Raw genomic sequence first — 23,931 nt, 5'->3', positions numbered from 1 at the left:
TCTCCCTGGTCGTCGCTGTGCGAAGGCAGTCGCGTGTCGCCAGTAACTTTCGACCCCCGTACGTGCCAATTATTGTGTCTTGTATCCCGACTGTAAATAATTATCAAGTCACGTTTTGTTCACCTCACCTATTGGACTCAGGGCCTTGACACACGGACTAGAATTGTGACAGCGTTTGGAAACGCTGGGATGGTCTCCGTGGTGTTCACGTTCCGGTTTGGTCGGACGCCGTCTTGGTAGAAGATGGTCCAACAGGCCCCAGAGATGCAAACTGCGCGGACACAAGCACTTTGCCCCTATCGAAGCAGCCGCGTTCATTTGCTCCGCAACACGTTGATTGAACGGTCCAGGCAGGAATTCTGAGAGCACTTGCAGAATCTTCACTGGAGAAATGCGAAAGCCTGAGCGCTGCTCTCGCACACGGTACATTGCGTACCCCTTGTAGTACAGAGTCTTGTGCTGTTTAGTGCATGAAATTTCCTTTCGTTGGCGCGCGGTCGTTGCAGTGCTCCCGCAAGTGTGGAGATCGATTGGACTTAACACCGTCGCTCCTGCTGCGTGCGTCGCTCCTGTCGTCTGACGTTCCCGTATCCATGTGACATTATACCTTGCTCGGGGCTCAGTCGAGAGCAAGCCGTTTTATTCAGACAGCTACAGACGGGCTCACTCCCCAGTCCGTCGCTGATGCATAGAATGTATCCCGAGACGCACCCGACAGACAAATGCAGAGTCTGCCGAACGGAGACGGCCGGCTTCGCACACATGCTGTGGAATTGTACCAAGTACCAGGAAGAAGCTAAGTCTGGGAGGATCCCGCCGCGACTGGAAGCAGCCGCAGGGAGCGACAATCAAGAGGAGGAACTCTGGGCCGTCCAGCAGGCCATCAAGGCGCTGGCCCGGCAGGGAACCAGCGAGCCGGCCACGGCGCGCGGGGACCCAGGCCGCGCGGCCGGTGCCCAGAGGACGACGTCGTCCGGAGCGCGCGCGCGCGAGCGCGCGTTCTACTGCAGGCCCCGAATAAACGCTTTACCAATCATGCAACGGCAGTCACGTAACCCTATCACGTGATCCCCTCATAGCGACGTGACGTGACTCGAACCCACTACCTTTACGTGATTCGAACCCATGACATTTACTTGGCTCTAACCCCCGTTCTTCATGGGACTTGAACCCATGACCTTCACGGGACTCAAACCCAGTAGTTTTACGAGAATCAAACCCTACTTATCAATAACCCCATTACCGCTGATCCCACATCACTATAGTTCCTTTACCATTAACCTTTTATCGCTAATCCATTATCAATAACCATCAGTCGCCAACACTCATATATATAATCACAATAATTATACCTCTCATCGATAACCCCTATCATTAATCACAGTGATCCGTTCCTCACTTTTTGTATACACATTTCAGCACAACATAGTCTAGTAAGGATTTCGCCTTAACAAGCTAGTTTACGGCTACATGAATGAATGAATGAATGAATGAATGAATGAATGAATGAATGAATGAATGAATGAATGAATGTTATTAGCTTCATCATGGGTCCCCGCGGTCTTGGCGCAGCACTTGGTAGGGGGTGCCTTTCAGCCGGCTCTCAGCATCGGAGACCGTGAGAAAGCCTATCAGTAAGCTTAAGTTTCTCCGCCTGACGGATGATGAGTATTTGCGATCTGGGTCGTGGCTCCGGTTCAGCTCTTCCGAGGTAAGGTCCGGGATGCTATGTGATTTAGCCAATTTATTACCAGGAGAATCGTGACTCTCCAGAATTGCGTGATTTTGCCCAGCAGATGATGCAATTTTTTAAACTTGCCACCTAACGCGCGAAATTTAGGAGAAAGTTGGGAAAGTTTGGATAGAAGAACGAGTGGAAAGTGGAGATAACGTAGCCAGACGACACGATACGTTGGCTCGGGCTGGCTTGGGCTATTTCAGGCTTCGCGACTTGAGCGGCGACCGGACCGGCACAGCCGGCGCGTGTTGTTTTGCGCTTTTCGACCTTTCATTCATTTGGATATCTCGTGGGCTGAGGTAAGTTCACGAGTGAGTTGTTACTTCTGTGTTAATGATCCGATCCTATGCCCGTGTACTGTACAGTCTGTACAAGGGGCTTCTCTTCGCTGTGACTGAATTTAGTGCGATGACGAAGGCCGAGGCCACTACGGCGTGGTCATTACATCTTTCGGCTTTTTTGATCGCGCTTATCGAGCCGTCTTGGGGCCCTCCAATAACGCTTCATGCGAAGCAAGAGGTGTAAAACACGCACCATCCTACAGCTTTTCCCGCGCTCTGATACCTGTTTCTTTTGACGACAGAACTCGCAAAGTTGCATCAGTCGCGTTTTCCTTTTTCGTCGGATTTCAGAGCCCCACACTGGACGGGGATGCAACAAGTTCCAGAGAACGTCAACTTCTCAGCCGAGGAAGATAATATCCTCCAGCTATGGAAGGAGATCGACGCGTTCCAGACGAGCCTCAAGCTTTCCAAATCCCGACCGAGGTGCGTGGTCAGCTGTCACGTTGCAGCCACCGTGGCATCTGCGATCGTGGCCGGAAACGGCTGCGTAGTTAGTTACCATGTGCTGTCTCATACGCCAAAGCTTGACGACTATCAGAATTTCTGTCTCGTGAACGTAATCTTTTGTTCGCGTCTTTGCTGTTCCTGGGCAATTCGTCCTTTCAACAGCCCGAGTTTTTACCTGATCGTCCGTGCGAAAAGTTCGCAATGCTTTGATCTTCACACCGCTAAATGTTGTCATATATTAATATATTAGTGCGTTCCAAAGGCTGTAGGATAATGTTTAGCTGCTGTTCAACGTCTTCTGGCTGTTACTTTCAGGTACTCATTCTTTGATGGCCCACCGTTCGCAACTGGGCTCCCGCATTATGGGCACATTTTGGCGGGTACCATCAAAGACATAGTGACAAGATATGCCCATCAGTCTGGATTTTATGTCGAACGCCGCTTCGGGTGGGACTGTCATGGTCTGCCTGTGGTAAGTCTTGCTTGTCTTTTGTTGGTAAGCATGTCATTGTTATCTTTATAATTTCCCCATAGCTTTACAAGTTCCCAAGGCTGACAAACTTGAGCCAGAACTTATTTTAATTTTAATTTGTTGTCAAACATATTGCCGGTATCAGTCGCTTTCCTATGTTTCATGCCTAAATGTTCAGTGCAAGGTGTCAGTAAGCATGCATATGCAGAGGTTTTCTCATTTTCTTTTGGCAAAGCCATTTACAAGCCATCAATATGTGTTAATTGTGGGTGACATAAGTAGCTTGTAATGCTTGTTTATTTGATAAAAATAACGCAAGGTGAGGGTTCTCAGTGCTATTGTTTTCATTGTGTCTTTCAGGAATATGAAATTGACAAGACCCTGGGCATCAAGAGTCCTGATGATGTGAAAAAGCTTGGGATTGAAAACTACAATGCCGAGTGCCGAAAGATTGTGATGCGTTATTCAACTGAATGGGAGGCAAGGTTCACATTTAATACTCATTTAGTACTCGATGCTTTTGTGTGGGTGACCAAGACTGTTTCTTAGGTAGTGTTCTGTCACTTCTGCACTTTAGCCCAGAGGATTTGGTTCTTGTTGGAAAGCTATGTAGTACATAGTGGTCTGGTAAGATCAAATGTATATACTATCCATGTTCACAAAAGGGCACCAGAAACTAGTGTGTTTTCTTTTTTTAATAAGTTTGGCTGAAAAAAAATTGTGCATTCTGATAGCCTATAAGGATCAGCATGATTCGGGCTGTAGCAGCAAACACCAAACAAGGTCTATCGTTCTAGTATCTGCTAAATGCTTGTGTTTACTGCTTTCTTCACTCTGGCTGTTCTTTTTGGAATTTTCCTCCGTTACCAGTCAGGCTATGCAGGCACTGCCATGGTGGCGTAATGGTTAGGGCACTTGACTTTTGAGTCAGGCAACCTGGGTTCGATCGTGGCCATTCTGGCCACGTCTCGATAGATATGAAGTGCAAGGCGCCGGTTTACAGTGAGATGTTGGTGCTCTTAGAAGCCAGGTGAGCAAAATTATCCAGAATCCTTGAACCAATGTGACTGTGACCAGATAAGTGCTTCATTTTCAGTGTGAGCTGTTGTACGAATATTCACAATATTCTTCTAATGGAGGCAGTTCTAAATGCTTGTACTCATATGTACAACGAGCAAAATACACAGTGGCTAGAAACATATGCACTCCTCAAATGTGACTAGAAATCTTGTGACAGTGAAAATTGTCCTGGGCATGAAAGTTATAATAAGCAGTTTTGAAAACAAGCTACTTTGTGTATGTACTCTGCATAGAATAAAGCTTCAACGTTTCAACAGGCTGTATATTGAGAATTATGAATTTGAATTTCAGTATGGACCATGTCGAGATGTTTCAGTGGTTAGGATGATTGACTGCTGTGCAGGAGAACCCAGGTTGGATCCCTGTTGTGACAGCCGCATTTGTATGGCGGCAAAATGCAAGACGCTGATTGTGCGAGTTTATAGTGCAAATTGGAGGCGATAGAAATTTCTAGAGACCTCCATTATGTAGCTCCTCATAGCTTGAGTCACTATGGAACATTGTAAAGAAAAAGAAATACACTGTGGAAACTAATGTTGTCTTTTCATTAGAGAATTGTTTAGATAGCTTTCGTCGAATGCAGGAACTGGTACTATTACCAGAAGCGCATAAGTAAGTACAGCTGCCACATACTATATTTCTTCATCTTGCTTGCAGTCATGAACCACTGTGTAGGAGAATTGTGTGCTGTGCACCAAAGAACTGGTGACTTAGCCGCATTGTGTTATGAACTTTGTAGACAATCGTGACAAGAATGGGGCGATGGATTGACTTCAAGAATGACTACAAAACAATGTACCCTTGGTTCATGGAGTCAGTCTGGTTTGTCTTCAAGCAACTGTACAACAAGGGCCTTGTTTACAAAGGAGTCAAGGCAAGTGTACTGGATTGTTTCTTATTAATAAGATGCTAAAGATGCTTTTGCCAGTCCTTCCGTATACATGTGCTTAGCGTCCCACATATCAGACACGGCATTTTTGCTCAGTAACTCTAAACGCCTTTTCTTAATTTGTGTAAAAGTTCGTGCTTACTAGAATAGGTTGAAGAGGCTCTAAACATTTCTTGTGCGTGTGTTGAGTGTTGGTCTATTGTGCGTATTCAGAAAGAGCCACCAGTTTTCTCTGAATATAGTCAACGGCTATATTGGGATTCCACAAAAAAGGCAATCACGATTTGGGCATCATCACTATAGATTCATGTTGTGTATTGAGAAATGGTGCATTAGGGTCCATGTCTAACTTTTGAAACCTTGCCACGCGTAACAGGTTGCATATTTGAGCCTAGCAGCCGACCGGAGTAATGAGGTTGTTTTTTTGTGGTTGCTGTTTAGATTATTATTTCACATTAATCAGCAAAAACAAATTTCTTATGCTGTCCTTTGTGTCAATTGCTGTTGGCTCCCTTTGTCTGCCATTACGAAAGTATTGCCCATTGTGCTGGGTGGGCATTCAGTGGATGTTATATTGTATAGCAAGGGGGTCAAGCAAATTAGGATTCTGTATGTCTGCAATTTTTAATGTTTCTCACTTTTGGCCTGCTTTTACTAGGTGATGCCTTACTCAACTGCCTGCAACACGCCACTTTCAAACTTCGAGTCAGGCCAGAACTACAAGGAAGTTGTAGATCCTGCAGGTATGGCCGATCTGTTTCACGTGGGGATGATTTTTCTTCCATTTATTCTTAGTCGGTACTAGAAGCGTCACTAGGCTGTAAAACCCATAGCTCCTTTAACAAGTTCAGAGTTTATCGCCTGGGTTCTTATGTTCCAGCATCACTGTTATCTTACTTTGGCAGTGTATGAGTAACACGCAAAAACCTTTGTCCATTTCTGTTTCTTACTCCCTGTCTTATTGCTATGTTCATTATTACTTTTTAAAGTTTCTTATTTTGAGTTTAGGCACTGCTTGAAGGGAAGGCCTAGCATTGTCTGACAGGGCGGCCTTTGAACCCATATTACATGAATATCAACAACAGTAGCTTACATTAGTACTATTCGCAAAAAAAAAAAATTGATGCCTTTTGTCCTTGAGCAGTGCTTATATGGTGGAATAATGTCAAACCTTGACTGTTACCAGTCTCGGTGTTTTCTCTTGGGATCACATGTGTAGTTCTCTGTTTGATATGCGCAGCGATTTGAGAGCAGTACCCGCTTACCTTGGAGCAGAGACAAGGTTCTTACAGCATCACTGTTGCTTTGCTTATTCAGTGCTTCATCGTCCTTCTGTTTTTCCTCCACAGTGGTTGTGAGCTTTCCCCTAGATGATGAACCTGGTGTCTCCATGATTGCATGGACGACAACACCCTGGACTCTCCCCAGCAACCTGGCTCTTTGTGTCCACCCGGAGTTGATCTATGTCAGGTTAAAAGGTGGGTAGCCCTCTGCTGCAGTCGCAGGCATGCTGGAGATGGCTGTGCAAGGGCGTTGTACTCGGAATTATTTATACAAGGTATCCTGAAGGAAATTCAGTTGTGACACAACCCCAATCCTGTGCACAGAGATTTTCTTGTTTTCCCGTGGCAAGGTTCATTGTGGTATTTTTCCCCAGGTAACTCATCGTGGAGAGCTGACAGTTTGAGAGTATTTTACACATTTGTGCAGTATTTAAGGGGGGGAAGCTTTGGAAACATGCAGCTGCTATTTTGGGGGCATTAATGGATTGATTGATGAGAAAAAAATAAATCTGTAGCTGCATTGATAGCAAAATGAGTGAGTTGATGTATCAGCTTGCTGGCTGTATAGACCACTTGTGTAATGGATAAGCACTTCCTCAGACAGTTTTTCTCAATGCATGTGCATTTATTTCTTCAGACAACAGCACCGGACGTGTTTACATAATGATGGAGGCACGACTGGAGATCCTCTTCAAGAAGCCGGAAGAATACACCATTCTAGAGAGGCAAGTTGACTTGGCCTATACAATGTTGCACCAGAAAAAAAAAAGCATGTCATTAGTGCATCCCTCCATTTCATGGAGGGATGCTGTAATGGTAACTGCATGCTTTCGTTGATTGATGGAAGGAGGAGTGGGCGACCAGAAAAAAAGAAAAAGAACAATGTCAAGTTTTTCCTCTCCTCATAATGACACCTAACTCCCCCTCCTGAACTGATGTTCTTTTTTTTTTTTTTTTATGGCAAGTGAATACGGTAGATTGCTTTACACGAATGCAGGTTCAAGGGGAGCACACTCTTGGGCAAGACATATGAACCAATCTTCCCATACTTCCAGCAGGTACGTATTTGCTATGAGAACTCTTATTTCTTCTGTAGTAATTCTTATGTAGTTACAAATTAAATTGTAATGTTACTTTTTCCTAACTGAACCATTGTGATGTAGCCTGTGTTAATATGTTGTTTAATTTCTACCACGTTTTTATGCCTTGTATCTCAATGACTGATGTTTTACCCTTGCATACCTCTACAAGTACAAAACAGAAGTGCAAATCACACCTAAAATGTGTGCCATGATTTGGAAATATTCCTACTTTTACCTTAAAAATACCATTAATTGTATAGTAACTAATATCATGGCAAATAATATCATTTGCTTGATAATTCAGTTACCTGTTTTTAGGTTGTTTTTCCAGTAAACACTGTGTGAGTTTATTCTGATTAGTTTGTTTTGCCAAATTATGACCTGTATTGCATTAAGAACAGAGCTGTTATTTTCTTAGGGCTCTTTGATGGTCATGTGCCTTTCACGCCTATCGTTTCGTTCGGAACGACATTCAACCGTTCCTCAGTGAATGTACTCCTACTCCGTCTCATCCAGTACAAGGCCAAGGGTGCATTCAGAGTGTTTTGCGACAACTACGTCACGGCTGAGAGTGGCACTGGTGTCGTCCATCAGGCACCTTACTTTGGTGAGGTAAGCTACTTCGCAAAACATATTTTTCAGAGATGGACTTGAAAACGCTACTGCAGTGACACGGAGCTTAGTCTCCCTTTGTTCATTAGATGTGCAGTTCTACCTCAGCTGCTAGCTTAGTGTTAGCCATACAAGCACCTCAGTGAATTTTTCTTGTTATTCATATCGGTCCAGCTTGTCAATTTCTGAAGCAAGAATTTCCATGGCAGTTCAATGAATGCAGAAAAAACCTTAAAATGCAATGCTTTATGTTTCTTGTGTGCAACATGACTTTGGAACTATTAAATGGATTTCAGATTTGTCCTGAAGTTCAAGTTAACTTTTAAGAGCTGTGGAGCACGAAAATATAGAAGGAAATGCAGGTGGTCTGCAGGTGTGGGTTCTTCTGATAAATAAATAGAGCCTTGTTGGACACAAGAACCATAGCCAATATAACGTATGGCGATTTGCCATATGCATTGACTCATTAGGAGTGACGAGTGTTTTGAGGGAAAGATCTGGACTTCGAACTTCATTGAATTTCCCTTATTAACTGTTATATTTGAAGTTGACATGTGCCGATATGATGCATTATTGTAACAACAAAGGAACGTTCTCCTTCGAAATAAAGCTTTCGTAAGCTATAAAGGTAAAAAGAGGAAAAGAACACAGCTGCGGCCATCACTGGCCTGTTTCGCAAGTACATTGCATGCGTTCATACCGAATTTTCGGCATCAATCCCAGTAGTTGTGGGAGCGAGTGGGAACCAGTCTTCCTCAGTGTAGACATCACAGGACTGAGTGGAGTGGGAGAAAATTTTAAAACTTTAATTATCTTGGCCATAAAGTATTCATTATAAATTATTATTTTAATTATGTTACTGTATGACATAATGTGTGAAAGCGGTTTATGTAATCTTCCCAGAATGCAATTAATGTAGGCAGCACTATCCTTTCACTATGCAGCCCAACAGTCAGGCCTGCTTGCTTACCGTGGGCAGTTTATCTGCTACAAAACCGTTCACATTCCATGATCTATAGTTCCCCCATACCTTTCTTTTCTATTCTTCTTTTCTCTCTCTGTTGCCTATACCAGGATGATTACAGAGTGTGCCTCTCTCACGGAGCCATCACAAAGGACCAGGAGATCATCTGCCCTGTGGATGCAAGCGGCAAGTTTACAGCACCAGTGAAGGATTTTCTCGGACTCTATGTCAAGGCAAGAACCCTCTTTATTTTTTATTCTCATTTTTCTCTTTTCGAGCATTCTTGCAAATGAGTGAAAGAAGAGCCCACCTTGGCACCAAACTTCTCAGATATGCATACCATTACTGAGGCATACTTGCGACCACGGAGCTATGCTAAAGGCTGTCTACTACACAACCAGCGTGTGGGAATGAAGATGCTGCATGTCTAGAGCAGAATGTAGTATAGTCTTAAATTTCGTGTGCTCCAGCCGTTGTTGTATCTGCCTCACAACTACCGCATCCGAAGGGTGACATTCATCTCTATTGCTTGGCTGATGTGGGCTGCATGTGATCTTGTGTTGCACTGTACTGTTAATATGTCACCGGTCATAGGAGGTTAAGAAGTTTGCAGAGGTCAAGTAGATGCATGTTGCTATGGCTGTGAAAGTGCAGCATGTAACCAGCTTGTTGCATTTTGTGCCCTGTTGTTGCTGCTGTCTAAGTTAACTCTTGCTGGTGCGAATACGCAGGATGCAGACAAAGAGATCATCAAGAACCTGAAAAGCCGGGGCCGCCTGGTGAACCAGAGCACGTCCAAGCACAGCTACCCATTCTGCTGGCGCTCGGACACGCCTCTCATCTACCGTGCTGTGCCCTCCTGGTTCGTCAGGGTCGAACACATGCAGGATGAGCTGCTCAAGACCAACTCAGAGACCTACTGGTGAGTGTGGGCACACTGCAATCGTTAGGATGATGGGAAGGAAACTCGCTGTGGTTGTTTGCTGGACTAAGTTGGCGCCTTGTTTCATGGAAGTTTAAGTTGTGCTGTTGAACAGGAGGCAACTCTGAATACTTTCATTCATGTAGTTGAGAAATTTATAGAAGAGCAGAAATGTTAAATGTCTTACTAATCCTTCGGCTTACTAAAACTCATCTCTTCACTAAGAATTCAGCCTTAATTGGACTTTAGCTTTAATACTTTATGCAATGCCTTGATGAGATTTTCACTTCTGTTTTATAGCCGAATTTCATCTTTTCAAATCTGAAAAAAAAAAAAAACAAAACAAAACAAAGAAAGTTTTTTTTGGTGTGAATTTCATTTATCTATCATTTGTTTTCGAGTTGAAGGATGTGGTCAAAATAGCTCTTTCCTTATAGATCAAATTGGATTGCACAGTTGGACTTTGTTTACATTTGACGATTGCTTTTCATTCGTGGCAGGGTCCCTGACTTTGTGAAGGAGAAGCGGTTTGGAAACTGGCTGCGAGATGCCCGCGACTGGGCCATCTCCAGGAACCGCTACTGGGGTACACCTATTCCCATCTGGGTCAGCGACGATGGTGAGGAGGTGGGTGCCATTTTCCTTTCCTGCGCTCGCCTTACAATGGTCGGCCAAGAAAAACACTGAGCTTTGCAGGTCACCATAACGTGACAGCCACCACACACTGCATTAATCGCCCCATGGCAGAATGGGGAAGGTGTCATTCTGTCAATTTTAGGTGCGATTTTTAAATGTGGGACTGCGGAGAGAACAAGTCATGGTGTTGTCATGTGTCCCACTCTGGCTTTGCTCAGGTTGTCTGCGTTGGGTCTATCAGGGAACTGGAGGAGTTGACTGGGGAACAAGTCACTGACCTGCACAGGGAAACGTAAGTGTTGCTTCAGTGCAAAGCAGTGGAAGCTCTACTGTGAGAATGCCATTTGTGATGCATGCACGCCTCCTTATTTTCTTCTTTTTCTTTTTGCCCCCCAGAGTAGACAAGCTTGTGATCCCTTCAGCTAACGGCAAGGGTACCCTGAAGCGCATTTCTGAAGTGTTTGACTGCTGGTTTGAAAGTGGCAGCATGCCGTACGCACAAGTCCACTACCCTTTTGAAAACTCCAAGGAATTTGAGAAATGCTTTCCAGCTGACTTCGTGGCTGAGGGAGTTGACCAGACTCGTGGCTGGTAAGGCTCTCTTTTCTTATTCTGTGCTTTTTTCTGTGCATGGTATGAGGTGTGACTATCAGATTTGCACACTTATAGGGTGAACTTATTTTTTAATTTTTTTTTCAAAATTGCCCTTTTAAATCAGCGGGATCAAATAGTAGTGGAATCATGAGACGGGATAGCGCAAGCCCGGCTATAAATGTAAGAAAGCAAGGGGAAAGGAAGGCTTCCAACGATGCCACTATGAAAAGCCTTGGCATAAAGTAGTGCAGCAGTCGCTACTCCCATCACTGAGTAGGGGTTCCACATGTCCCTTTTTTTTTTTCAACTGTTGCAGCTAGAGTATATGATACGATGTGCCAACCATCTGTGAACGCTTGTAGGCTTGTTTCCGAAAGCTGACGATTCAACCTGTATGACATGGTGACTAATACCTGAATAAATGGAGCATTTAGCACCCTCACTGGAAACCAACTCAGGGCTAGTCATAGTTTTTTGTTCTCTGTCATTATCCAGAATTTGCATCTGTGTGCAGGTTCTACACAATGCTGGTTCTGTCTACGGCTCTCTTCGGCAAACCACCATTCAAGAATCTTATTGCAAACGGGCTGGTGCTTGCCAGGTGAGTTGAAGCTTTATGATTGCCTGCTATGAGCGGGCAATGCTTGTATCAAGCCAGTGTGCTACAAAAGCCCAAGGATTCTCAAAATTTAATATAGGTTCCACAGAATTGCTGTCGCATGCCTTATGGCTTTCTTATATAGTTGAATTCTCTCAATCATCTAGACTTGAAGAATACCAAAAGGGGATTTTTTTTTTTTCTTTGGTAGCGTCATTTGAATAAAGGGAGCCCTTTTAATGCATATGGTTTAGACAGGCACAACACATTGGTTCAGACATAAACTTGAAGTTCGAATTAAGACTTCACTGGAGTGCTTTTTGTTTCATTCTGACGCAAAGCTAAACATCCATGGAGTCCGCATAGCCTCGGTAAGGCTTTGAGCAAGGCTAGTTGGTAGATTTATGGAGAAGGGGGGGGTGGGGGGTAAAAAAGTGGCCGCCCCACTGTCTTGTGTGACTTCTGTTTTTGTCATGCTTGTCTAGTTCTACTCCTTCGAGGGCGTGCCTCATCCATGGTTTGGCAGCAACACTTGAAGAACTTGCAATTTCAAGAAAGAGTGGACATGTACAGTCCTTTAAACTTTTGTGTTCAACACTACTATTTGCTCGAATTTGTGACCGTATTTACATTCACCTTGCCTTTTCCCCTTTTTCTTCTGTCTCCATTGATTTGGTTCTTCCTTTGTCTGCCTTGTATTGCAGTGATGGTCAGAAGATGAGCAAAAGAAAAAAGAACTACCCTGACCCGATGGACGTTGTGAAGAAATATGGCGCCGATGCTCTGAGGTACAAATATCTAAGGGTGTTTTGTGCTGCTAGAAGGTACAAGACTGCAAAGCTTGCCATAGCTGTTTGATTTCCACACTGTTTATTGCAAGTGCATACATAATTTGTCATTCTCCTTGTTTCTTTCCTTGTTCTAGGCTATACCTTATCAACTCTCCTGTGGTGAGGGCCGAGAACCTGAGGTTTCGGGAAGAAGGCGTTCGGGACATACTTAAGGATGTGTTCTTGCCCTGGTACAATGCCTACCGCTTCCTGGTGCAAAACATTGTGCTCTTTGAGAAGGTGGGTGCACTAGAGCTGAGCTGCCCCAGTGCAAAAGATAGGACTTCCGCTACACAGCTTAACCTTTTGAAGTGTGCCTTTTGTGCGGCTTAACCAGGTTTCGTAAGGAGTTGTTACTTGGCATGGTTTTTTTGCAGGAACATGGAGAAAAATATGTGTATAGTGAGTCCAAGAGAGGCTCATCCAACTACATGGATCGTTGGATTCTCTCGTATACACAGAGCTTAGTGCTCTTTGTCAAGGCAGAGATGAAAGGTTGGTGTCACAGTGTATTTCAGTGTACACTACAGGTGTTTCATTTTGCAGTGTGCAGTGGCTCTTTTTCTTTTTTGTCCTTTATACCTGTCTCTCTCGTTGGAAGTTTGAAGAACTTTGTGCTTTGCAATGTTACTTTATTAATAATAGCTAGGTTACAGTCACGAACTGAGCTATTTGAGCACCAAGTTAGAAAGTGCAAGCACAGGACAGGCAACCTTTAATACTAAGAAGTTGTGACTTTTTTATGCACTAAGATGCCTTTTCTGGTACAGAAAGGGCAAAAAAAGGCATAAGTACAATTGATTGCTATAGATTAAAAGTATCAATACTAACCTGACCGCTCCTGTGTTTAGTTCAGCTAGCTTAAATGCAGTTGTTCTGAATAGTTGCTTTGCAGATGAGTGCGACAGTTTTCGCTTGCTTTTCTCCGCCTCTTACCTTATTTCCTGAACAGGCCATGTCTCTGTGATCGCATTTGCGACCAGCTTATTGTTCTTGTACTGTGGGCCCATGATGCCTGCTTCAGGCACTCTTTTCCTACTTCTCTGTAGAGTACCGTCTCTACACTGTGGTTCCACGCCTGGTCAAGTTTGTCGACCACCTCACTAACTGGTACGTCAGGATGAACCGGAGGCGACTCAAGGTGTGTCCTTTGCAGCATTCTTGGTCATGCTTTGGGTCCTCCGTTCTTCCTCCCTCCTTTTTTTTGTTTAAATTTTTCTTTGCACCTGTGTATTCTCCACTGTGCTACTTTTCCTTGGTCACTTGTTCAGGTATCGGCTACTGTTCGTTCTGTAAAGCATATCGGCTAGCTATTTTATTGGGACGAATACTTCGTTAGCACCTTTTTGTCTTAAATTTTAAAGCAATAGCTGGTTGGGGTCCTTAGGATCAGTTCAGATTCAGTTTTAACTGCTCTGCGGGGCAAAATTAGGAGAAAAAAATTGTGTTACCTTGCACTGCAGGCACGTACAGTTAAACCTGTTTAGTTTAAAGTGGCAGCACAGCAACCAGAATTCTGGATAAAGAAAGTGATAAAATTCCAATTACGCAAGAATGTTAGGCAAGCAGACAAGATCTCCCCTGTGCTATTTACAGCTTGCTTAGAGGGTGTCTTGTTACAGCCGTGTTTTTATTATACACAATTTTCTTGTGAAGACTCGAAATGACAGTGCAGAACTAGTATTAAAATAGGCCTCGTTTCATGAGATCATAGACGCGGGCAAACATTTGCAGTCGCGTGACCAGTTGCAGCAACTTTAGCGGTCTCATGCAGTGCAGCTGTAGAGTAGTTGGGGATGGTGGAAGTACCACGATCAGGCTAGACGAGAGAACTAGATTGGCAGTTGAAGCAGCTGCTTCTTCACTGTCGGTCCGCCCACCACAGTCGCCCCAAGAAATTGACTCTTTGCCTTTCATTGTCAGCGCAGTAGGTTGCCCCGCTTTCTGCACGTGACAGTGTCACCATGAGCACCAGAATCTCATGAGCAAGAATGCAGTAGTGATGGATGCGCACAGCTTATCCCATGTATTTGTTTTTGTATGGCCCGTTATTTTTCTGTTTAACATTTTGCATAGCCCTGCCATTTTTCTAGTAACTCAGCATTAGCTAACAGATAGTCAATGTAGCAAGTTCATTTTATCAAGGTGAATTGCTGCAATGCCTTGGTTGCGTGGAGCTCTCAAATACCCATGCTTCAGTGGAGCTTTTGTTGGGGAATTGGGGAAACTCAAAAATGTCGAGGAATTCACTACATGGAGGTTGATTATGTCCAGATTTAACTGTATCATCTTATGGTGTTACCTTTGATGCCGTCATGGTTTTCTTTCTTTCTCACATTATGTCATCCAGTCCTGCTTCAAATTAGATGCCTCTACCGAAGAGAGTTTTTTTTATCTTATCTTTTTGCCTGGGTAGCAGCAAGACAATAACTAGATAGGTTGCTAGCTTTTTTTTTAACATTATGGGGTGTAATGCCACTTCATTATTATGCCTTATTTGTTGCTCGGGGCTTTTTCATAACCTGCTCTCCTTCCTGTTTCTTGCAGGGTGAAGGTGGAAAGGACGACTGCAAGCACTCCCTTGACACGCTGTGCAGTGTGCTGTACACCATGATCAGGCTAATGGTAATGATATATTGTTGATTAGATCTGCCTATCTATCAGGGACAGATTTATAGAGGGGGTTCTGCGAGAAGTCTTACAGAGGAAAGCCGTGCTAAACCCTATTCTCATAGTTTAGGCGAAAAAGTCTAAAGATACATTAAAAAATACCACAGTGCTATTCATGGCAATCTGTGTTTGGTTACAAAACGTGTTTTCTTATGTATCAGTGAACACTGTAAGGGACGTATTTCTGCCTCCTCTCTTTTGCATGGTATTCTTTTGTTCTACGTTCTCTGATTTCCATTCAAGTTGTTCAGATGTTTCTCTCTCGTGCCGTGTAGGCCCCCTTCACGCCTTTCCTCACGGAGCTCATGTACCAGAACTTGAGGCACCTGTTCTCGGAGTTGTCGTGCAAAGAAGATGCTCGCAGCATTCACTATCTCATGCTGCCAGAGCCAAGGTGAGGGACTCTCGTGTCTTTGGCCAGAAGCGGGGGCATGCAGCAAAGCATCAGATTCTTGGTTGTGGTCATTAGTTTTGTATTTACACTGAAATGTAAGCTATGTGCATAGCTGTGGCAGTTGTTTTGTCTCTCGTAATGACATCTGCTTCTCTTAGAGTGTGCAAAGCCGCAGTTTTAAACTTTGCAAGGAAGGTGCAACAGATGATGAACTGCCTTTGTGTGTTTAGCAAAAAGAAATGCTTAAGCAACTCGTATAAGAATCAGACTGACACTTAAAAGCCTCATCCTGTTCAGGCGAAGTGTGTTTGTCACTTAATTTGTGCTTGTTTCTTGTTGTGCCTAATTTTTTTTGCTTTGCAAGGTTTTAGTACTAAGCAAGCATGTGGGCATGCTTAAAAGCAGGTGCTGCCTACACTGAAGTACCACCTTTCTTTTCCTTTTTTTTTCTCCCCCCTCTTCCTGGAACTTTCTGCCCTTCTTTCCTTCATTTCTTTCTCACGTTAATCTCTTTGACAAAGTGACATTTTTATGCTAATCTGCTGATACCTCTCGTTTCCAGGAATGAGCTCATTGAAGAGGTCGTTGAGCGAAGTGTCAGCCGCATGCAGACTGTGATCGAGCTGGGACGCATTGTTAGGGATCGTAAGACACTTCCACTAAAGGTAGTCACTCGTTTTTTCTTTTTTTTAACGCAGTTTTAGTTCATTCGTATGTGTAACATGACATTGTTGGACACGCAATCTGTTTGAAAAGTGAGACTTTGGGAGCAGTCTTCTTACCTAAAGCTGGCTCTTTATACACGATCTGCTTCTGAGGATGAGGTTACAGAATCAAAGCTCTGTAGTGGTAGCCGTTTTTATTGATGAAATGCTAATGTGTTTCTGTATTGCTTTATTGTTAGGGAACCCCAGTTTATGGAAAGGAATCTAAAATTAGTTAGAAACAGTCGTAACTGCAGTGTCTTTCATAAACTGGGTAACGATTTATTAAGGGCTGCATAACATACCATAACCGTCCCAACATACTTCTCAAGACTGTTGGCTGCCTCAGTTGCAGAAATCCTGCTGTAAAATCGCTTGTTTGAAAAGCTAGCCGTTAAGGTTAAAAAAGAAAAAAGCTAACTTATGGGAGCTCATAGTTGCATCAGCTGGCACCGGAATTATTTATTATTTTTGGGAATTTAGAAATTAGCCCAGTGGACAAATTTCAGTTATGCACTAATAGATTATTTCACACTGTAGAATTTCTTATGTTACAAGTCTCACGGGGTCAGGAAAGATGTTTGTACCTTCCCAATTTCATATCATCGATAAGTGAACATCCACATGCAGAAGCATAGGAAATACATTCACGTAGATTAGTTTTTGTCTGAATGGGATTGATCTTAAACCACTCGCCACTGCTTACTGCTCTAGTGTGCACAGCACAACTGGCGACTGTGGTGTCAGCAGTGCGCAAGCTGCGGTGCATGATTCGTACCGCGTAGCTGGCATTCACAACATCGGCGATATGCGGGCCGCGCAATGCCACTAAATGCTAGCAGAATTTGTGATGTCAAGTCATTGTTCACTGCTCGCAGATGTGATCGCAAGTTCCGTCTTCGTATCATCAATCCATGCTGTTGCAGGAAGTTGCTCGGAATATCTAATGTTTTGCCCATTGTATGCAGTGCATTTGGGCCAAGATATTTTAAATATTTGTATGAAAACGAGGATTGCATCATTGAGACTGTATTGTATACGTCTACACGCTCTCTTCCATTTGCGCAGTATCACGGCTGATATCACAAAATGTTTGAAGTGCATAACATTTGTCTCACTGCTTTTTCCCTTTTTTTTTTTATATGGGCATTCTGAGGTGAAATGGATGTGATGAAATAAATAAAATGGCTGACCTGTGTGGATATCCCAGTCTATTGAACAATGTAGATGTTCTAATGGTACTCAACAGTTTTATGCTGTATAAGCATGCTGCGACAAACATATTGGTTGGCAGGTGTGATAAGCGATTCTTTGCCTTTAGTTTGTTTTCCTTTTTATGCAATGCTTACAACTTCCGGTGGTAATTTTTTATTTTCTCTCTACTTTTCAGTACCCACTGCGGGAGGTGGTTGTCATCCACAAGGATCAGCAATACCTCGATGATGTAGCTTCGCTGAAACAGTACATTCTGGAGGTTTGTCACTGTCACAAAATTAGGCCTACTCAATATGTAAAGTCCTCTCACCACAATTTTGTATCGCTACGTTTCCTACATAGTTTCTTGAAAGACAGATCACTGTCTCTTGCTTTAGTACGGGCCATTTTAGAACGTGCTGCATCTCTCCTGCAGTGCATTTCATTTTTAATTTACTGTAAAAATATGCATGTAATGTGGGCCCACAGATAATATGAGGTGTAATCCCAGGCTAACAAGAATGGGAAAAAAAAAAACAGTTTTCACATGTCTATAATGCATATGAACAAAGCTTACCAAAGGGTCTTATTTGCATTGCATTTCTCAGTTGCCCCGCAAGATGAAAGCGCTCTGTACTTGTGCATCCAATGCTACCCTGTACCAGTACCAGGCATCGATTAGGGCCACGCACCTTCATGTTCCAGTGCCAGTTCGCTCGCTCTGACACCCTCGATCAGAGAATTTCATGTACCTTGAGAAGAGCAGCTCACTTTTGCCCTTAGCAGCCATAGGAGCCACACAGTCCATCAGTTGTAGTCAATCTTGTGCCAAATTTCAGCACAAATAAGCGAGTGGTTTAATAGCATATTACGGTGCGCATAAAGCATTGCAACACCCTTTAGATGACAAGCTTCTTTGTTGTTTTTTTCTTTGTTCTATAACTCCCGTGCCTTTTTTCTTTTCTTAATTTGGCTCACTTGATTGCAGGAGCTGAACGTTAGGCAACTCACTGTGACAGTGGAGAAGGAGAAGTATGGTGTGCTGATGAAAGCAGAGCCAGACATCAAGGCTCTTGGCCTCCGCCTCAGGGGCGAGTCCAAAGCTGTGTCCCAGGAGATCCGGGTATGGCGTGTGCACAGCTGTAGCGTGACAGCATTTGTATGTGTGTTTGCAGCCAGAGGACATGCTTTCAGCGTAAAAACACAAGTGTCTTGCATCTTGAAAAAGTTGGAGGCATCGGTAGCAGGGGATGAGCGTGTGCATATTAGCAAGTGGTGCAGATAAGAAAGCATCGCGTCCTGCCGTGGCAGCTCGTTGGTTACGATGCTGGACTGCTAAACCCAAGGATGCGGGATTGAATCTGGGGCGCCGCGGCTGCTTCTCGATGGAAGCGAATAGGGTGCGATGTGACTGCACATTGAACCCCAGAGGGTTGAAATTTGCAGAGCCCTCCACTATGGCGTCTCTCACAGCCGGAGTCGCTTTGGGATATTAAACCTCACAAACCAAACAAAACAGAGTATTATTGCATTGTGGAGATATTAACAGACCAACAGGACAATATCCTGAAAAGAAAGAACCTTGTTATCTATGATAGCGACACATGCAGTTAGCAGCTAGTATAAGGATAAGGATAGCCATTAGTTTGCCCGCACACTGTTATAGACAACTGTCAATTTTTGACGCAAGGTTGTGTTTCTGAAATGTTGAGAGTGATTTTAAATATACCACAAGAGGTGTTGTGTGTGATTATGGTGCTTCTGGAGTGATAGGGCTGCATCTAACGGACATACTGTCCTCAATTGGCACGGTGATGGCGCAGTGTGCCAGTTGCAATAAACAGGGCATGTTAAAAAACAATACACGAAAAGCTTCGTTTCAGTATTTTTAGTGCTGATGATCATGTTTGTTCTTGCGCTTGCCATGAAGCTTCTGGTGTTCAGAGAAACAGAAGTTGTACCTTTGGTCATATGAAAGTCCCGCTAAGTGCAGAAACACGGGTGGCACTGGTTGCCATCGAGTTGGTAGTTTGTCGAGTCAATGGAGCAGGGGGGAATTCAGTACACTGAGATTTCAAAGACCTTTGAGTTGTGGCTCCATGCATTCTCGGATACATAAGGCTCACAGCAATGAGCTGTGGATGAAATTAGGACTTCGAAATATGCAAATTATTTTGCAGAAATAAGACAGGCCAGGCGACGAACCACCATAGTATGCGTGGTGTCACTGTTGCCATTGGTACAAAAGTGACAAGCACTGGCATCTTCAGAAGTGCTAGAATGAATGTTACTACAGCTTGTCCAAGACAACGAAGATCATGGGATATATCAGCGTTAATCAATTTCACTGTTTAGCAGAACTCCTTCGAAATCTATTGCAGTAGTCCAGTTTTGATTCTTTAAAAAATCCACAAACAACTTTGTCATTAACTTGCTGTTCGGTTAGCTATGCTTTTGGCACCCTATGTTTTCAGTTGCAATCTGTGAGCTTATTTGTGCAGAAACCTGGTCTGTAACGTTTATCTTCCTTTCTCCTCACCTATCCCCACCTTTTGACAGAGCCTGAAAGACTCAGCCATCCAGGCGTACCTGAGAGGGGAAATGCCCACACTCTGTGGACACACGCTGGAAGCTGGAGACATTCGTGTCCAGTACAGCTTTTCCGGAGCTCATGCTGAAGTGCTGTCTAAGCAGTATGAAGCGCACGCCGAGGGTGATGTGAGTGAATCTTGACTACCACCATAAGAAGGATCAGTTAGGTCTAATTGGTACTACTGCTGCACTCACCAAAAGAAGAATTGCACTAGGAAGAGGACACAACAATATGAGAGCAAAGTCGGTTCTAACTCCTTGCATTTGTTGAAGGCAAACAAAGCAAAAGTACACTTGTTTATTGGCAACACATCCATGTATAGCACAGCATGTTGGAGTGCTAATAACTAAGGAAGGTGTGCATAGTTAATTTGAAGACATTGGGACATGCTCTTAATGGGTAGTATTCGCGACAGCTTTTCCGTGCTTTCAGCTGCTAGTTCATTATGTCTTTCAGTGGGATTCCCTTCTCAAACCAGCAGCCCGTCTCCTACATACCAACTAAGTGCTGGCCATTAAGGGTAGTCGTCAAGTGCCTGTTCCTTAGTAAGTTGCCCAACTGTGCGTTGCTGCCAGGTGCACGCGTCATCTGGTGCACAGATTTTAAGACGTTTGTAACAACAAAACTTCTTTCCCAGCAAGCATAAACCTTGTTGAAATTAGTTTTGTGAGTCACCGTTCACATTAATTGGCTTTATCGCCAAAGCAGTACATTTAGTAGCAGTCAGCCTTTAATTGCAGCAGCATGGAACGCACTGCAAGTTGCATTTTGATAAAATACACTCGGGCACTCACTACTGGCTGCCATTTTTCTGAACATAACAAAAATGCAGTATAAATACAAACAGAGTGACCATTTACATTGTGTCAGTTACTGCTCGAGTTCGGTTGTACTGGCCAAACTGTTTCTCATTTCAAACTGACTGGGAGCAGCCAAGCTCTGTGCCATCGCATATTACAGTTCAAAACTTTGGCTTTGACTTCGCAGAAGAATGATTTTGTTGTGGTTGATTTTTGCTAAATTTGAATTTTGTAAGGTAAAAAATTAAATGCAAAGCTTTTACGTGTTCTAAACAGAATTAACTAGATTTTTGTCTGCACTTTATGAAGATATTACTAGGCCTTCTTTTCATTCTTTTTTTTGTGTGTCTTTCTCAAAGGCTGGTTAATATTTTTTTCACTTTAAACGAATTTGAGAGCTCAACTTGGCCATAATAATTTTTTAGTGTTTGAACCTCTCACACCTTTTTTCTTGTTTTCATTGAAAGGAAATATTTTTTCACTTTAATAGCATATTTAAGCCATCAGAAAAATAATCTGTGCACAAAATATAGCAGTTAACATTTTGGAGGGGTATGCAAAACTTCATAACGTGTCTTAATAAAGGAAGTATCAGCATCAAAATGCCACGACTTTTCAAATGAACATCCAAAGGATCATAGAAATCATTTTTTTTTCAAATGCGCATGAATCTTGTAACTGCAATGCAAGATTGACGTTGCTGCTGGAGGCAAAATGTGTCTGCAAAAATGGCAGACGACATCTTGCCCTGCTTACTGTATCGCAAAATACTATATTTACTGCGTTTGCACATGTCATAAAAACAGCCATTTTTTGCGACATGAAGAAGGAAAAATTCACCCTAAACAAAGAGATCACTTCTAGGTGCAGTTCACTCTCAGAAGAAGCTGCGAGTGGGCTTTGTACGCAATTGTATACATTGCACGTAAAAAATTGGCGATGCTATTGTAAATTATTATAGCCTTGTTTGTCTAAAATTTCACATTTTTGATCAGATTACAAATTTCTAAAGCTCTAAAGCTATGGTGTCACACTTAGGGGAATATACGCAGTAGAATCCTGCTATAGTAAACTCGGATATATAAGTAAAAACTCTGGTATGGTAAAGTGGTATGGTAAAGTCCCAGTTCATCTTCCATAGACAGCTGTACATTTTCCCCCCTTTATAGTAAGGACATTCTTGGTAAAAATCAGTTATAGTAAAGTGCGCATAGCCACGGTGATGACTCCCATGATATAACATCACTGCTCGTGCACCACCTAAAATCGTGAGGCAAAGATTTTTTTGTATTTGAATACAAAAAATAACATCGAGTGGTCTTTTAGTTGGCTTTACCACCAGACTTAGCAGCATTCAGGAGAAGCCTACTTTACGGAGGCCTTGAAGCCGTCAGGGTAAGCATGCAGCGCGTAAGAGAAAAAAATAAATAAATAAAGCTGTCTACAAGCATAGAAAGGAGGCGGCACTGTCCGTAGTAAAGTGCAGGAAAAAATAGGGAAGGTGAAGAAACGGGCAAACATTCACAGCACTGTGCTGCATGAAGCATTAGGTAGTGGAGGCAAGAAGTGGAGGTGCAGTGTGTGTGATCTTGCAGCACTTGATTGCCACTCGCATTTATCATTTATTGCCTTTTAAATGACAGAAACAGCAAATAGTGACACCATGTTCATGAAAGGCTTTGGTTTTCACATGAAATCAAACTTGGTTGTATTCATAGCCACGTTGTCCTTCCACAAATCGTAAAAAAATTTTTATAACTGAAAACAATTGCACTGACAGATGATAACAGAGAGATTGAAGGTATTTCAGAGCGTTTTTTTTTTTTTTTTTTCATTAAGCAACAATACGTGTTTAGTAAGTGCCCATTTAACTACCAGACAGCATCTTAGGACCATGTCATCACCAACAACTGATATACAGTAAAACCTCGTTGATACGTTTTTTTTTAAATGCGAGGAAAAAACGTATTATCCGGGAAAACGTATGATCCAAACTCACCTTGATTTCCGAAAATCAAGACTCGAGAACGATGTGCAAGGGCATTTTTTATTTCCATTCTCACTGCTTAAAGTAGTCGACCAGCGTTCGCTGATGAAGGGTGCGACTATTAGCAAGGTAGAGCTGCTTCTCTAGCTCACGCATGTTCTTGTCTGCCACGCTGTTCTCTTTGTCGCGGAAATAACTCCGCAGCGCATCAAGTCCGGCGGCGGCCTGGGCGAAAGTAGTCTGGATGTCCTCCTCGTTTTCTTGTTCGCTATCAGACGCTTCGCCGCCTCGTACCTCGGCCACAATTTCAGCGACGCTTTGCGGCTCGCAGGTCGGCACGTTGTCGTCGACAGCAACAAAATCTGCAAATAAGCCATCGGCACCGGTTGACCGAAACTCTTGTTCGTCGATCTCTGCACTGTCGTCGCTGGGCTCCTGGGTCTCCTCGGCCCCTGGCACGCGCCGAAAACCGCACTTGTGAAAGCAGTTACGCACAGTTTCGCTCGTAACGCTTTCCCACGAACTGATCAAGTAGTGCATTGCGTCTAGCAACGACAACTTCCCCGGGTCCTGCTGTCGTGAAACACGAGCCAGGAATCGTCGCACAATGCACTTTCTATACAAGTGTTTCACGTTTTTTATAATCCCGGCGTCTAAAGGCTGCAGATGACTCGTTGTGTTGCTCGGAAGAAAAATGACGCGGACGTTTCGAAGAAAAGAAGTGTCCTTCGGGTGGGCCGCGCAATTGTCTAGAAACAGCAGCCCGTTCCTTCCTCTCGATCCGAGTCGTCCGTCGAGGTACCGAAGGAACACTTCAAAAATGCTGCACGTCATCCACGCCTTTGTGTTATTTTTATAAACACAAGGCAAGTGTGCGATATTGCGCAAACAGCGCGGGTTCTTGGCTTTCCCAATCACCCAAGGCTTGAGCATATCGCTCCCATCTTCATTGCAACATAAAAGGACCGTCACGCGGTCTTTGCTTATTTTGCCGCCGTGACAATCGTCGCCTTTCAGGCACAGCGTTTTGTTCGGTTGTACCTTGAAGAACAGTCCCAGTTCATCAGCGTTGTACACGTCTCGTGGATCGTGTGCATT

At 43.5% G+C, this 23,931-nt stretch overlaps 1 protein-coding gene across 1 annotated transcript in view; it reads left to right on the top strand.

The window, feature by feature from the left end:
- Window positions 1-2,015: 2,015 nt before the first annotated feature.
- The window catches only part of IleRS (Isoleucyl-tRNA synthetase), a 33,589-nt gene continuing 11,673 nt past the window's right edge, over window positions 2,016-23,931 (top strand). Inside the window, exons 1-26 of the mRNA XM_084591223.1 lie at window positions 2,016-2,037; window positions 2,371-2,505; window positions 2,845-3,001; window positions 3,362-3,481; window positions 4,821-4,955; window positions 5,629-5,713; window positions 6,320-6,448; window positions 6,891-6,978; window positions 7,251-7,311; window positions 7,852-7,947; window positions 9,022-9,144; window positions 9,643-9,833; window positions 10,334-10,460; window positions 10,688-10,761; window positions 10,866-11,060; window positions 11,578-11,664; window positions 12,366-12,449; window positions 12,587-12,731; window positions 12,869-12,986; window positions 13,541-13,632; window positions 15,039-15,116; window positions 15,437-15,555; window positions 16,118-16,220; window positions 17,650-17,733; window positions 18,442-18,576; window positions 20,013-20,171. Coding sequence (XP_084447349.1) covers window positions 2,390-2,505; window positions 2,845-3,001; window positions 3,362-3,481; window positions 4,821-4,955; window positions 5,629-5,713; window positions 6,320-6,448; window positions 6,891-6,978; window positions 7,251-7,311; window positions 7,852-7,947; window positions 9,022-9,144; window positions 9,643-9,833; window positions 10,334-10,460; window positions 10,688-10,761; window positions 10,866-11,060; window positions 11,578-11,664; window positions 12,366-12,449; window positions 12,587-12,731; window positions 12,869-12,986; window positions 13,541-13,632; window positions 15,039-15,116; window positions 15,437-15,555; window positions 16,118-16,220; window positions 17,650-17,733; window positions 18,442-18,576; window positions 20,013-20,171 — 2,901 coding nt within the window. The 5' untranslated portion in view covers window positions 2,016-2,037; window positions 2,371-2,389. The remainder of the gene's footprint in view (window positions 2,038-2,370; window positions 2,506-2,844; window positions 3,002-3,361; window positions 3,482-4,820; window positions 4,956-5,628; window positions 5,714-6,319; window positions 6,449-6,890; window positions 6,979-7,250; window positions 7,312-7,851; window positions 7,948-9,021; window positions 9,145-9,642; window positions 9,834-10,333; window positions 10,461-10,687; window positions 10,762-10,865; window positions 11,061-11,577; window positions 11,665-12,365; window positions 12,450-12,586; window positions 12,732-12,868; window positions 12,987-13,540; window positions 13,633-15,038; window positions 15,117-15,436; window positions 15,556-16,117; window positions 16,221-17,649; window positions 17,734-18,441; window positions 18,577-20,012; window positions 20,172-23,931) is intronic.

The sequence above is a fragment of the Amblyomma maculatum genome, chromosome 1 (genome assembly GCF_055883805.1).
Source record: "Amblyomma maculatum isolate TAMU_Amacu chromosome 1, ASM5588380v1, whole genome shotgun sequence".
NCBI classification, from domain to species: Eukaryota; Metazoa; Arthropoda; class Arachnida; order Ixodida; family Ixodidae; genus Amblyomma; species Amblyomma maculatum.
This window is presented reverse-complemented; position numbering and strand designations above follow the sequence as displayed.